The following is a 14,580-nucleotide window of genomic DNA, read 5'->3' on the forward strand; positions in this document are numbered from 1 at the left end:
TGATGTTTAAACTATTTTATAAGTTTTAAACGACTTTCCCAATTCTTTACCATCTTGTGACCTACATCGGTTTCAGCCACTTTGTTGTATAAAACTTAATTAAAATCGAATCGGACCAAACCGAAACGTAGCAAAAGAAGAAAACTCACAAAAACAGAGCGTTATAAAATGAACACAAAGCAAAACCACAACTCTAGTGAATGTGTTTCTAATTTCACACAGCGTAGGTCAATGTCCTTGCTTGCTTTAAGTTTTTTTGTCTTTCCTCTTTTTCGTTTTAATCCTTTTTGTTTACGTTCGCATCATTTGGTGTAAAAATGCGGCTAAACTTTGTCGCTTCTTGTGCAGCAACGCACATTGTTGATAAACTAAGCGCTTCCTTCTTTTTGTGGTGGATCTGTGGTGGTTTTCTATTGCCACTGCAACCCACTTCCGTCGCTAGCTTAGAGACATTTGATAACAAACGCTCGTGTATCTTGCGTACTCGACTCTCGATCTACGAAGGATCTACGTGTGCGTATGAGGCGCGCAATCTTTCTGTTGGGGTTTGCGTGTTGCGATAGATAGTATAATTTATGTCAAGATCGGATTATTTCTGTAATCAAAGTGAAGGTATTTTTACGTTCTGACCATAATCATATTTCTCAACCGTTGAGGCAGGAATGCGTTGTGATGATGATTCATCTGATAAAATTGAATTTAAACTAGATGGAAACTGTAGCGAGCAATAAACAGCAGTAAGCAGCACAATGTCCGCAGCTGACAGGCGGATATTGCGCCCGATATAAACTATACCGACCGATGCGTTGTGGTCAGTACTGATTATCCTTGTAAAGACCCACTATGTAATACTTGATATTCAATATAAACACGGGAAGACGGTGTGCACGGGATTCCACACCCGGTCCTACCATGTGAATGACCTTGACGGTAATTACCTCTTCCACTGGACCATCACTCGTCTCGACTATTTCTACCACGTAGACGAAAATTGTGCTGTAACGAAAAAACGGGCTGGTCTGGTTAACGAAACCAGAATTGCCACCCAAATAACTCAGGAGGTCGTTATACCGAAAAAGTACAACCAATACTCCTTTTCCGTATTTACATCATAGCAAGCGGAGAATTATTGCATACTTCTGGTCATGTGTTTAAATAGCTGCATGAAGCATATACAGAATGGCGGTTATTAAATTTATGATACCTCACCTTTTTAACACATATATGCATTCAGAGCCACGTGTTGCAAATAGTTCCGAAACGGTTGCTTCTTGTCTTCCTCCGGGATATCCTTCGAAGCGTTGCTCGTTTTGTAGCTCACTTCAACACAACAGAACGCAACACTCGCACCAACACACATTCACACTAGCCAGCAAGGACAAAGGATGTATTGATACACCACGAAGCAGAGGTTGTACAAAACGCACCATCTTTGACAGCGCACATGAACTGTGGCTGTGTGCGCTTCTTTGTTTGTTTTTAATATGCAACCTTTAGCACTAGTTTTAGTTAATAGCTTACAGAAGCATCTCGGAAATAAAGTACAGAATTCATTTTGTTTCTCTTCCACGCTGATTCTTGTACACCGAAGATTCCTTGTAGCACGTTATGATTTTAGGTAAACGTCAAAATACAAACGCCATGATGGCGATACCTTGCCTTGCACAGGATATCAACACACGCTCGTCCTTTCACGCAAACATTGCTCCTTGCGAGTTTGACAGCCAGCCAGCTCCTCGCAGTTGCACCAAACGCACCTAGAACGAACCCGTGTACGCACACCACGGTCGTGACCGCGCACACATAGCAGGGCAGCACACACGCGAGCTAGCAGCGAAAAATACGTCCGAAAGATTTCAGAACCGTCGTCGTCCCTTTGCACAACTTTGGTGTCGCCGATTGGCTGGTGTGCATTACCAGCAATCGACGCCAGCAACATTCCAGCAATCCTAGCATCCTTGTTTAGAGAACGAGCGGACGCACTGGCGCACGGGTAAAGCTCGGTGGTGTGTGGTAACACAACAGTATTACGGGGTACGTACGGGCAAAAAGTTCTTTCGCAAAGTGCACAGCCACCCCCGAACTGGCCCTCAGTGTTTTTATATTACATGGGAAGCGTGTCATGTGCGACGCCAAATCCGACTGCTCCATCATCATCCCGTACATCCCGTGAATGCATTATTAACAGGAAAATCGTCAACCTCAACAACATCCTTGTCAGCCAGCGGGAGCCTCGTTCGGTAGAGTGAGTGTCGCGTTTCGGTGGATAAGAATTGCTTGCATGTAGAAAAGCGGTGTGTCCATGCCCTCACATCCGAGCGTAGTGTGGCTTTCGTGGTTTGCAGAATATTACACGTGTGTCAATTATAGTTTTTTCGGCCAAACGCCTCTCGTCTGGTGCCAGCAAGAAGAAAGAAAAAAGCAAGCCTCAGCAAACCTCCTCGGATGGTGGTGGTGTGTGCGTGTGTGCGACGAAGGTAGACAGTGTTTGCGTGCGTCGCTCGCGTATGCCCGCGGGCCCTTACCGGCTGATTGCGTGCGTTTTAGAAGCAGGCGAAACCCAAAACATCCCACTCGGCCCAGCTACAACAGTTCCGGTACCGGAGAACGGCTACTATGTTCAAGAGCCGCAGCGAAGGCAATGTTGTTTACAAGTGCACCGTTCGACTGCTGGAAGATCTCGATGTCCTGGAGTGTGAATTTCAGGTAAGGTTCGATGGCCCCCAACTCTCTAGCGTGTTATTAGACGCAGCAGCTTTGCTAGCGTTTATCGTGATCCTTGCTAACCCCACGGTGGCCGATTCCTTTCCTTTCCCACTGTACTGAGCCAAAAATGTCAAGGACTACTGTTCGCATCTATTTCAACTGGTTCAAGGACTAAACGGCCTCTTGACCACCTCGCCTCGGCCCACCTCGGCGCAGTGTGGCGCTTGCAGGATAATGATTTTGCATAGACGCGGGTTCGTGCCTAACAGCTAGATGGCCAATGCAACAAAGCATCGGTATCATCGTGCAATCTCACCTCCGGTCTCCGGCGTTTAAAAACGAACACTGGCGCTCGTCACGAAGCGCATCTACTCAAGTGTGCCAATTTCACCGGCACCGTTCCAAGTGTTCGGGGAGCATGTGTTGGATAGTTGCTTTGCTGCCTCGTGCTTTATCCTGGCTGCCAGCACAGCCAGCTTTGCTTCTGGAGTACGGAACAAGTAAGCGGCAGTGCCATGACTTATGACTTTTGAGCGCACGGGACTGGTCCCCCGTGAATGACGATGGTCTCATGGATGAGGTTTACATTCCAGTAAACCTTCGTTCCCAGCCGCAGTGTCCCTTTCTCGCCGTCGCCGCCGCAATGCTTGACTTGACGGGCAGGATATATATTCGGCGCAGTGCTTGGGTGTCATTCGTTGTCGTGTTGCTTGCCACGAACGAACCGCCGCGCGTATTTCCTGGTGTAGTGGTCGATGAACATTACACGAACAAACCGTCGATAAAAATGACCGATCTAAAAATACGCCCGGTCGCGCGGCTATCGTAAACTTTACATTAATTATACATTAGCTATATTAATTCCATCCCGGCTCGCCAGCTCCAACCCACCCATCCAGATACGACCGATGCTTACGTGTGCTGCCTTCTAGCTTCTTCGATTCACATTAAACAGCATGATCCAACATATATACACACACGCGCCGCGCACACAGCAGAACGTTTGCCCGGGACGGATGTTCACCATTTCTTTTGGTCACCCAACGCAGCAGTATGGTGGAAACTGCTGCTTCCCTTTGATTTCCTCTTCCCACCGCACACTTCCGCTTCCGATAACGTAACCGTCGATTTTTGGGGTCGGTTGGACAAATGGTTGAGTTTTTAATGTTGAATGTCTTCTATTTTTAGCCACACCATAAGGGTAGTTTTCTCCTGGACTACGTCTGCGAGCAGCTGGAAATCACCGAAAAGGATTATTTTGGGCTACGATTCGTCGACTCCGCAAAACAGAGGGTAAGCATCCGGGTAGGGGAGGGGACATTAGATGTCTTCGAATGTCTTGAATCGCTACAGGTGTGATAGTTTCCGGTAAATGTGTATGCATTAAAAGAAAAAAAAGGACCCGGTGGTCGAGCCGTTCACACAACAGTTCGTTGCGTTTTTTGCATCGTATCTTGCAAGAACAGGCAAAATAATGCAGCATTATCAATGGATTTTTTGTCGAATTGTAGCTTTTTTCCCTGAATCGAAAAGATGGCTATAGTGAGGCACATCCTGACGATCGGTTAGGTTATTGCAAAACTAGGGCTTTGTCTAATATTGCAATATCTTTTCAGTTCAGAAGAAAGAGAAACACTTGAACCAATAGGATTTTTTTTGACAAATCTATTTTTCAAAATGTAATTCACCTAAACATTCTATATACAAGCCACAGCAGCAAGTAATCTTAAGAAATCAGAAATAGCTAAAACATAGATAGGAAAAATTTGAGCTTAGGCCAGTCACGGCTAAGCTCCTAGTTCACTTCTAAACACCCTCAAGATTTGAAGAATGGTCCATGAATGCAGGGTTCGATCAAAATTCAATCCACTGAGTAGTCTGTGGTAGTATTTTTTCACTACCGTTCTCTAAGTTTCGCTACTTTCTAGTGCATATGTGAGTCTCAAAAAAATGTTCGATAAAGTCGATAAAGCATATCGTAAAGCTAAACTATTCAAACATTTGTTTTAAGTCCCCGAGAAGTTTGCAAAGATTATGTTTAACGTTACTTTCAATCTGCTCTCCACAATTTATGCTTACAAACCAAACAGCATTGGCTAGATCTGGCGAAAACTATAATCAAACAAGTCAAAGGTATAGTGTGTGTGTGTTTGTCTGATATCTCTTTAAACAAGTTTATTACTTCCTGTTTTGTTGATGTCAGACATATTTTTCAACAAGCTTTGTTTATCTATTTTTCACTCATTTAGATCACTTTTACTTATTAACGTCGTATCTGAATTAATTAATCTCTTTTATACTTAATATTGCGTTTTTTATATATTTTTAAACTGTTTTCCATTAACGTGTTTTTATTTTTATTTTCCTCATTGGCCGTGAAAATAGTTCCGTTTTGATTCAACAAATAGATCTCGACGCGTTTACTAATTGTTCCCCCATTTTTCCCCGCCAGATGTGGATCCGCTCGTGCTTTCATTTCGTGTCAAATTTTATCCGGCCGATCCCCTACGGCTAACCAACAATGGGAAACTGATGCTGTACCAGCAGTTGAAACGTGATCTTCGGCATGGCCGTCTGTACTGTTCTGCTGGCGAGGCGGCGGCCCTGGGAGCGCTTATAGTACAAGGTATGTTCTTCCGGGACGCCAAGCTTACTGCTTGTCCGTCACCGCAATTTCCACAAAATCGCACTGCATCGTTTGGTTGTGTTTGTTCAGGAAACGAAATTCCATCTGCCAAAAAGCGTTCTCGATCGGGAACATTTCGAGCATCTGCAACTTTAGCTCCGACTTTTCCGCTACGTAACGTCCCTGGAAAAATGGTGATTTATTTGAGAGAGCGGGGAAGAAAAAAAAATATACAATCATCCCGATGCTGTGGCGCTGAAACACGGTTGTTTACCTTTTTCAACGGACAGCTTAGCGCAGGTGTAAAGATGTCCATGTATTTATGCAGTATCGGATTGCTTTCGATCTTCGAGCAGATGTCTTCCATCGAGATGTGTTCGTACGTTTCGCAGGCTTCCTTTTGAAGGTTACATCGCTTGACGGAAAGCTGCAGATGGACGGGTGGTTCTATCTCTTGCGTCACGTCCAAGATCGCGCTCAGCTCGATGGCGTTCGGCTTTCCAAACACTTTCACCTGGCTCAAGGTTGCGGCCGAGTTTTCCATGTGTTTGCAATTGTCGTACGTTAAGACGTTGTAGAACTGGAATCACAAATTGCACGTTTCATTTCCTGCACAGTTGGTTACACTTTTTACACCATATTCCATTACCTTCGCCATCACGGCAGGAAAGAATATGCTTTGAACCAGCATGAACGTTAACATTGCACCGTATCTAACCATTCCGCCGCCCATTGCCACACTCTATTGCAATATTCTTAACCAGATCTAAATGGTAAATTCAGCACAATGAGCCCATTCACATTTGTGGCTGCGTATTTATATTGTCTGTACCAGACACGTCAATTATACGCTCCAACGAGTAGTATCATTTAAAAATGTACGAGAGCTGTGCGATGCGGAATGAATTGCACGCAAATAAATGCACGATTCCACGGTTAATGGTTAGATAAAAGATTTTGTGTGTAATATCCATTACGGCTTCCGTTTGAAGCCAAAACCATAAAAACGATATGGTACGTTCATTCTGGGTTTGGTCAAATGGAATGGTTGTTAGAAACTCCATTTTTGTTTATGTCGACACTAACTAATTTGTTCTTATTCGAACAAGTCGAAGATTGGGTGTACATATGTTTTGGAATCGTTTTGTACTTGTGTCATCAAGGCCGTGGCCTTCTTTTTGCATATCATGATCTAAGAAGATGTCTTAGATATACAAGAAAATCATTTAGAAATTCCTACAACAACTTTGAGAGATAAATTCCGATAAAGTAGAGGGCTGTACTGTTTCAACGGGTATCGCATAATTGTAACTGATGTCTGTAGTCGAAAGGTTACTTGAGGCAGGGTGACTAGCCCTGTGCTCAAGCCCCCAGGTACCTCTGGAGTGCCTCATGGCAGTTTAGTTTAACGTCTGGTTTCCCCCCCCCCCCCCCCGCCCGACGTACGTGACGGAGTAGGAGTTGGGTAGGAGAGCCTGTGTAACCCCGAAAGAAGTCTCGGATCCTACCCCATTAACAGAGCCTGAGGCCAATGAGCAACAGCCTGAGGAAGCTTCTCCACTCTAAATACCTGTCGCGACTGACGAAGCTGGGACTGTACAGAACATTTATAATCCCTGCACCCAAAAACGCCCCTGAGACATGGACTCTGTTCAAAACTGACGAAGCCCTCTTAGCATCTTCGAGAGGAAGATGCTCAGAAGGATTTTTGGCCCCGTATGTGTGGTAGGATAATGGAGGAGCCGCTACAATGATGAACTCTACGAGCTTTACGATGGTCTCACCATCGTGCAGCGAACTAGACTCGTCAGGCTCCGGGGGGCGGGTCACGTCATGAGAATGACACCGGACGACCCAGCCCGTAAAGTCCTTTTAGGCTGTTCACACGGACAGAGGAGGCGTGGTAGGCCCAAATTGAGATGGAGTGATGTCGTTGATGCGTCCGCTAGAACGGCCGGGATAACGGGTTGGCAGACGACCGCGCTAAACCGTGAGCGGTATCGAGGATTGTTGCAGAACAAACATTAAGTTCAAAATTAAGTATATCAGTAGTTTGTATTATAAAGAAAAAACACCTTATAACAGCAAAACAAATTAGCAAACCCCAACGCATGATGTGCAATTTTGAAAATCTTATATATTTCTGGGTTATTGTTTTTAAATCTGGTATACAATTTGGAACAATCCTGCGCCTGTGCAGAACCATCCAGATGGGTCGTTGATTACCGGGTCACACGCCTCAATGTTTAATCCTGTTACTCTTCTTTCTAATCACCACAATCCTTGCCATCATTTCCGTACAAAAAATTATTCGCCCGGTTGACACTTGCGACACGCGGGTAACGATATTCCAACGGTATGCACTGCCCGGCAGATTGACGATCGCTGACAGATCCCACTTGGTGTTGATAAACTGATAATCTCCCGGCCTAGTTGGGCACGTTAGGGGTTGCGAAATGCTGTTAAGGAAACGATCCTTAAACCCAGCGTCCTCAAAGTACTCGCACAACTCATCCGTCTCGATGGTATTGAAAAATTCACACTTTGAAAGATCCATCTCACACCGTTGGATGCTTGCATTGTACTGTGTTCGAGAGAAAATAAAATTAAGGTGGCAAATTTTGTGACCATTCCCGACTTACCTTCAAAGGACCCTCAATTCGCTCTCTGATGCGCAGTGTGCAGTTGAAAAAATTCTCATTCGGTTGGTTGGTTACGCCATAATCCGGTAACATTACCAGAGGAAACTGATCGGCAGGTTCGCAGTTGATCATGCGGTCTACCTTAAAGTACTTTATGGTTTCCGCGTCAGCCAAAACGTTCAAAAATAAACTCACCACGTTCAGTACAATAACCGTAGAGATTTGCATGGTGTCCAAAGCGCTTCACTTACTGAAATGTACCTTGTGTCGTGTGGTTTTTATGCCTTTTCCGAACAGTCCAAATTACCAATCATCATTCTACCCACCCTTGATAATTAAATTATTCGATTAATTAAATGATTTCTATCGTTCTATGTAGATGAGCTCGGCGATTACGATGCGGAAACACACACCGGTGAGTACGTGTCGTCGCTCAAGATTGCCCTGCGACAGTCGGAGCCGCTGGAAAAGAAAGCCATGGAACTGCACCAGAAGCGCGAACCGGGCCAGGAAGCGGTCGCAGTGTACGATGAGTTTGTGGGCATCGCGCGCAGCTTAGAAACGTACGGTATCGATCCACATCCGGTGAAGGATCACCGTGGTACACAGCTTTACCTGGGAATTAATTTTTCCGGCATCAGCACGTTTGCGGCGGGCCGTAGAACACAGCACTTTCGCTGGCCCGAGGTTCACAAAATTAACTTTGAGGGCAAGATGTTCATCATCCACTTAGCGTACTCAGAGGACAGGAGAGAAGTGGTACGTGGCGGAAGTGGAATAATTTAAAGCAAAATGGGGCATTTAAATAGTTGATTTTTTACTTTTAGAAAAAGCATACTGTAGGATTTAAGTGTCCGTCTGGTGCGGCCTGCCGGTACGTGTGGCGATGTTCCATCGAGCAGATGTTGTTCTTTACGTAAGTGAACTCTTCTCTCAATAGTTCTAGTAACATATCTTTTTACGAAGGTATTTTATCACTGCTACACAATCATGTCGTTATTTTATCTACTCGCTCTCCCACCCAAAACACTAGTCTTCCAACTAGCCAACACGCCTCCGTTGTTTCCGGGGGTGGATTTTTCTCTTGGGGTACCAAATTTCGCTACTCGGGCCGCACCGAGCGAGAGCTGATGTCGGAAGCGCTGCAGGCCCTCCGTCAGCAGAAGCTCAACAATACCAGCCCGAGTAAAAGGAAAGCGCAAAGCGTCCCAGCGACGCCCTCGAGTCCTCAGGGGGATTTGGCGGAAATCCGTAAGTCCCGTAAGTCACTGCCGAGATCCTCTGCATTATTCAACTAATGTGTTCTTTTTTTGTATTTTATTTCGATCCTGTTTTGTTGATCCACTCCTTTTGCATATCAAATTTCATGTGTTTGTATGTGTGTGCCTGTGCGTGTGTGTGTTCGTTTGTTTGTTTGCGCGTGCATCTCGATTGGCGCTTACCCCGTATATCACCCGGCTTTATCCCCTGCAGGATATAGTAGCCTTCCAAGATCGACCATGTCGGAACCGCTGGGCGGTTGCGGCGATCATATGGCGTCGTCCGTGTACTGCACCGACAATCCACTGCCAACGCTAGAGACTGTATCGGAGGAGGCGCGCAAAACAAACGGTGAGAGTAATGATCACCTGTCCGACTACTACTTCCGCGATTCGTTCGACCACTCGTCGTCCGAGTCCGGCTTTACGGCGGCGGCGGCAAACAGTGCAAACGCGCTCGGCGATCATCATCATCAGCACCATCGGCATGGGGCCTCCTCCTCCGGTGGTCACCATTCCCTGCTGCACCATCACCACCGTCAGGCGTACACGACCGACAACATCCCAGCGCTTGCCATCCACAGCGTTACGAACCATGCGGCCAGCATCATCCAGCAGCAGAACGCGAGCAATAGTGCAAAGAATGCGAAAAAGTTCTCACTGGTGCAGGCCTTCGTACCGTCGTTTGTGTTCGTCGTGGTGGTGCTGATCCTGTCCGCGATCTACATCCTCGAAACCGACTCCGAGCTGTTTGCATCGATGCGCAACTGGCCGGAGATGATCTGTTTGCGCTACCAGTACTACCAGCCGCTGAAGGAGTTTCTGGCGAAAAAGTTTGGTGCCATATTTTGATTCATTCTGACGGGACGCACGGAAGCTTCCTGTACCGGCGGCGACGATGGACGGACCGTGTGTGGGCAAGGCGGTGAAGGATTTTCCACCTTCTACCCGCCGCAAGAGTACTTTCGCGAGCGGGATACAAGTGCAACCGGTAACGAAACTCCCATTACGCTCACGCTTACCCTGCCCACCGCAAGGGCCATGTAGAGGGAGCTTCGGAGTGGCTCACAGCAGCGGACAGCATTCTGAACACATCGAATACCCGCTAAGCTTGTTTGCTTGATCAGATCCTTAGTTATCAACAGTATGCGTTTTAACTGGCGCTTGTAAACGCAGTATTTGTTATCCAATAATCAATCAGCATTTTTAATTGAACTCCGCGGACATCTTCAAATTAAACATTTGCTTGACTTAGAAGACGATTTTCTAAACCTTCTAAAGCTGGATAATCGTAGTTCGTTCTCGTTAGACCCTCAACGATGCAAGCGGTGTGCTTTGTAGAAAGAAAATGTTTAATTTCAGGATGTCCGAGGCTTTGAATTTGTTACTTGCTTTGTTAAAACAAAGGTTCATATAAACCTCACCTATTTTGCACACAGTTGTATCGATATATCAGTATTTCTGTTTGCTTAATTCCGCTTAACCGAACAAGTATTCATGAAAGCTAAAGCAAAACACACAAAATCTCTCGGGGAGAAGTGTTTACACATTCTAAAGTAATTCGCAACTTCTTAACAACGAACCAACCAACTCCAAATCCGTCTTGTATCTGTATTTTTGAAACAGTGTTAAATTAGCCAGAGAATGATATTAGTGCTGGGGGCGTGATTTAGGTTTGCTCTAAGATACAAAAAAACACACCCCCAAGCTTATAAGCAATTATTGTACTTTGTACCTATGCTACTCGAAGCAGTATTGAGTTGATTGTGTTGAAAGCACTGTTTTGATGCCACATTGTTAGGTTCGTGCTACAAACGCTTGTATTATATTGCCCTAATAATGCATAATCCCTTCGAACGGGAAAACCAACACATTAGTATGTTAGTACATTTTGTAAATGGCAAATTCGGTTCGTATTCCTCCGTTGCCCGAAGCATTAAGTAGTTTTAGTAGTGAGGGAAACACACACAAAATCTACTTCATCGTACCTCTCTTGTCTGGGACCACCATCAGTATCGGTCGCAGCGCCAACCACGCCGCCAGCGGGTCTATTGGAAAGCCTAACCATATTCTTCTGTGGCAAAAGATCTAATTCTCGAAACGACCGTTTTAGCCAGTCGAGCTAGCAGAACGGCAGCAGAATAGAACAAACCAAAAACAAAATTGTAGCCAAAGAATGGCAAACAAAAAAACAACTTTTCTTAGCTTTTGCAAAGCTCCACGAAAACGAAGATGATAGATTCAGTAGAAAGGAGGGACAAATCGCCAAATACTGAAACGTAAAGAAGTACTAACGAAGGAAATTGCCGACCCAATTGCCGGCTCCCCCATTTTGGAAAAGAATGCAGCATGGACTCACCAACCGCAAACAGGTGGAATGTTATTGTTTCCTTAGAGAAAAATTTACTTAGCGATACAGGAGCGTTACCTTCTTCCGATTACACGATGCAATTACTGTGCTGGTTGGGGAGAATATGACATTGTACCTACGATGATGAAGATGGTAACTGATCGATTAATTAGCTTGGAAGGTGCTTCACGTCGAATAAACCGGGGGGGTGGGTCTCGACCAGTTGCGGTAACAAGTATTAGCCACATAGAATCGTAGGATAGCTCCTAAGCCAGCTTCAGCATTCCCTAGGAAGTTAGCGGAACGATATTGAATAGCGAACGAGCAACTAAGGCCAGTGATAAGATAAGCGCTAAGCAGATTCAGCAGATCGTAGCTCTTTGTCTCAACTTGTCCGTTAAAACAAAAGACACAAATTGCTTTACATACATGGTGAACAAACGAGGAGCGGAAAACTAAGTATTAAACGCTACGTATAATGATGTCCGCCCAAGAAGCACTATCGTTCCAGCACTGTTTCGGCATGAAACAGCACCTGCTTTTGCCTATATACCTGCAGGTCAGACTCGGTGTGCTGACCGAAGCTAAACCAGGGCTTAAGATACATTATGCGGAACGGGAAAAAAGCATCCTGGCGGAGAGGAGGACTCCGGTCGGGTGGTCAAAAGCCAACGTAAAGCAGTATTTGGTCGAACATTTAGGCGTTTTGCAGAATATGGTGAGCGAAAGGCGCAGAACCGAGGGTGGAAGCTTTTAGCCGATTTGCAGTTTTAAACACACACACACCGCCAAACTACACCACCAGAACACAAATACAGCAAAGACGGAAACAAATTTGCTTGCCTTATTTGCTTACACTTGCACTACGAACGGCGGGCGCGTAATGTGTAATCGCGCCACGATAGAGTGTGTGCACAGTGTGAAAACAAGGGTACGATGGTACGATAGGAGTAAATAGTAATGCTGCATTTAAGCAATTCATTAAACTTTAGCTAGGTAATTTTTGGGGTATTAGCAAACCACCGCGCACACACACACACACGGAACTAGCCATGCTTCCCCAAGCTGCTGGAACACACGTGTTTGTGTTGTTGTGTGGGGAAGGGTGGACACCACACAAAGCAAGCGCAATTTATCAGCGATACGTCCATTACCGTTCGAATGTCCGGGGTCCGCAGGATGTCCTGTTGGCGCACGGACTAAGAACTGCCATTTTACCATTTTTACCGAAAACAGGTTACCAAACTGCGTACCCTTTGGGTTTTTTTATCATTTGCATTTCCAGACCGGCAAAATAATGTGCCCATTTCTTCATTTACGTGGTTCAAATTGCTGCCAACACAATATTTTGTTTTTTATCTAATTGTTTATGACCTCTTGAAGATGAAACATTCAAGCACTTAAAAATTAAAAAAAAAGGAACAGAAGATCAATTTAAATCGCGGTCCGGGGCCGAGTCATCGCAGGTCTTTACACGACAGGACCAGGTTTCAAATCCCATCAAGACCGCTTCCCTGTACGTACTACGGGTAAAATTAAGTCAAATAAAGCCAGAAATGGCAGCCCGAGACCTCTCGAAGTTGTAGTGCCACCGAAGAAGAAGAAGATCAATTTAAATTGGCAAAAACCATAGCGACAAAGGATAAGCTTTAATAAAAAGCCCTTCTCTTCGAATTTAGATTCATCTGCGCATAAAGCGTTCTCCAAAATTCTAGGAGCTTTTCTCTATGGAAAGGACGTTTCCGCGAACGTTTTTATGGGCTTTGCGCGAGATCTTATTTAAGAGCGAATTTTTCATATTAAAATTTATATGAGGCGGTCCGGTGGCCGAGACGATAACGGCGCCGGTGGTCAGGCTCGAGTTTCAAATCTCATCCAGACCGCCTCCCCGTACGCAGGGCTGACTACTTGCTACTACGGGTAAACTCAAGTCACAGAAAGCCAGAAACGGCAGGCCGATACCTCTCGAGGTTGTCGTGCCAAGAAAGAAGGTGGGTTGCTTTTTTACCAGTACATAACGGATAAGATACAAACATATAAAAAATGTGTTTAATGTGTTGCAATATATGGCAGAAGCTTACTAAATGAAGAACTGTGCACTTTATTCTAACGCCCACTGAAGCTCACTGTAGGTGATTTTTAAAGCTTTGTTCAGTAGTATCGTTAGGCAAAGAAGCTTTAAGATGGTTTTAATGCAACAGCTTTGCGCTTGTTTCGTTTGTCCGAATTTTAACCCGAAACAATAAGTTACAATAGGTAGGAAAAGTGGGACGAACAAACTCCAACTAGTGACAATCATTATTGTTTTGCTTGTTTTTTACTTGTAAAGCCGCACTCTTACCTTGCTTTTGAAACACACCCACAAGATGCCACCGACTAGCTGGTTTTATGCAAGCAGTAGTAGCAGCAGCAGCAGCAGCAGCAGCAGCAGCAGCAGTAGAACATATCAGAATGGAGAAAATAGACTTAGAAGTATAATTATGCCACTCCCCAAAAACTACGATACTACGATCCGAAAAAAAACCAAAAACGATCGCCGAGTTCCTAAACTCCTGATAAAAACAATAGAAGAAAAAGTAAAAACGTGTGATGCGTTCAGCTTTAACAGCTGTAGTAAACGGTCAGCCGGATGCCGATTATAGACCTCTCGCTTTCCAATAGAACGTTGCTTTCTGTTTTGCTTTGGGTGGGAAGCATTCAACTTCGATCTTGTGCTACGTTTTTTTGGCTACAAGTATTATTTTTCTAATATCGACCAATTTCGTACACTAATAAGATCGTTTAGTTTAGAATGGCGTAGCATGCTTTAGTCCACCAAATTCAAAACACATTAGTTGATAGCGAGCAATTCAAATGATCATTCAAAATACGCATCAAACGAGCATCATTGCATCTCCCCTCGTGTCAAGCCAATGCGGACGGACGGAACTGTGCATCGTCGGAGATATAGAGCAATGTAGGCAATATAATACGAGCACTGTAAGAAGCTCGTGGTAT

The 14,580-nt window shown here is 45.0% G+C and overlaps 3 protein-coding genes across 6 annotated transcripts; 1 reads left to right on the forward strand and 2 right to left on the reverse strand.

The window, feature by feature from the left end:
* The first annotated feature begins 1,715 nt into the window (after nt 1-1,715).
* On the forward strand, nt 1,716-14,084 carry LOC118509330 (FERM domain-containing protein 5). 4 transcript variants are annotated; one of them, XM_036049791.1, is made up of 9 exons: nt 1,716-2,034; nt 2,189-2,706; nt 3,895-3,999; nt 4,797-4,839; nt 5,159-5,332; nt 8,354-8,733; nt 8,802-8,890; nt 9,008-9,234; nt 9,448-14,084. In XM_036049791.1, exons 2-9 carry the CDS (start codon nt 2,617-2,619, stop codon nt 10,083-10,085), a joined length of 1,746 nt encoding a protein of 581 aa, XP_035905684.1. In that variant the 5' UTR covers nt 1,716-2,034; nt 2,189-2,616; the 3' UTR covers nt 10,086-14,084. The 4 variants fall into 4 exon arrangements, with proteins under 4 accessions (XP_035905684.1, XP_035905683.1, XP_035905687.1 ...); XM_036049790.1 differs by having other exon boundaries at nt 1,716-2,706; XM_036049793.1 differs by having other exon boundaries at nt 1,718-2,706; nt 9,008-9,225.
* LOC118509334 lies at nt 4,938-6,207 on the reverse strand. Its single transcript, XM_036049801.1, has 3 exons — nt 5,982-6,207; nt 5,607-5,912; nt 4,938-5,515 (listed from the first exon to the last, which is right to left on the reverse strand). The coding sequence occupies exons 1-3, from the start codon at nt 6,063-6,065 to the stop codon at nt 5,357-5,359; spliced, it is 549 nt and encodes a 182-aa protein (XP_035905694.1). The 5' UTR covers nt 6,066-6,207; the 3' UTR covers nt 4,938-5,356.
* Nucleotides 7,457-8,329, reverse strand: LOC118509333. Its single transcript, XM_036049800.1, has 2 exons — nt 7,975-8,329; nt 7,457-7,916 (listed from the first exon to the last, which is right to left on the reverse strand). The coding sequence occupies exons 1-2, from the start codon at nt 8,200-8,202 to the stop codon at nt 7,572-7,574; spliced, it is 573 nt and encodes a 190-aa protein (XP_035905693.1). The 5' UTR covers nt 8,203-8,329; the 3' UTR covers nt 7,457-7,571.
* Nucleotides 14,085-14,580: the final 496 nt, after the last annotated feature.

The sequence above is a fragment of the Anopheles stephensi genome, chromosome 3 (assembly GCF_013141755.1).
Source record: "Anopheles stephensi strain Indian chromosome 3, UCI_ANSTEP_V1.0, whole genome shotgun sequence".
In the NCBI taxonomy this organism is placed as follows: domain Eukaryota; kingdom Metazoa; phylum Arthropoda; class Insecta; order Diptera; family Culicidae; genus Anopheles; species Anopheles stephensi.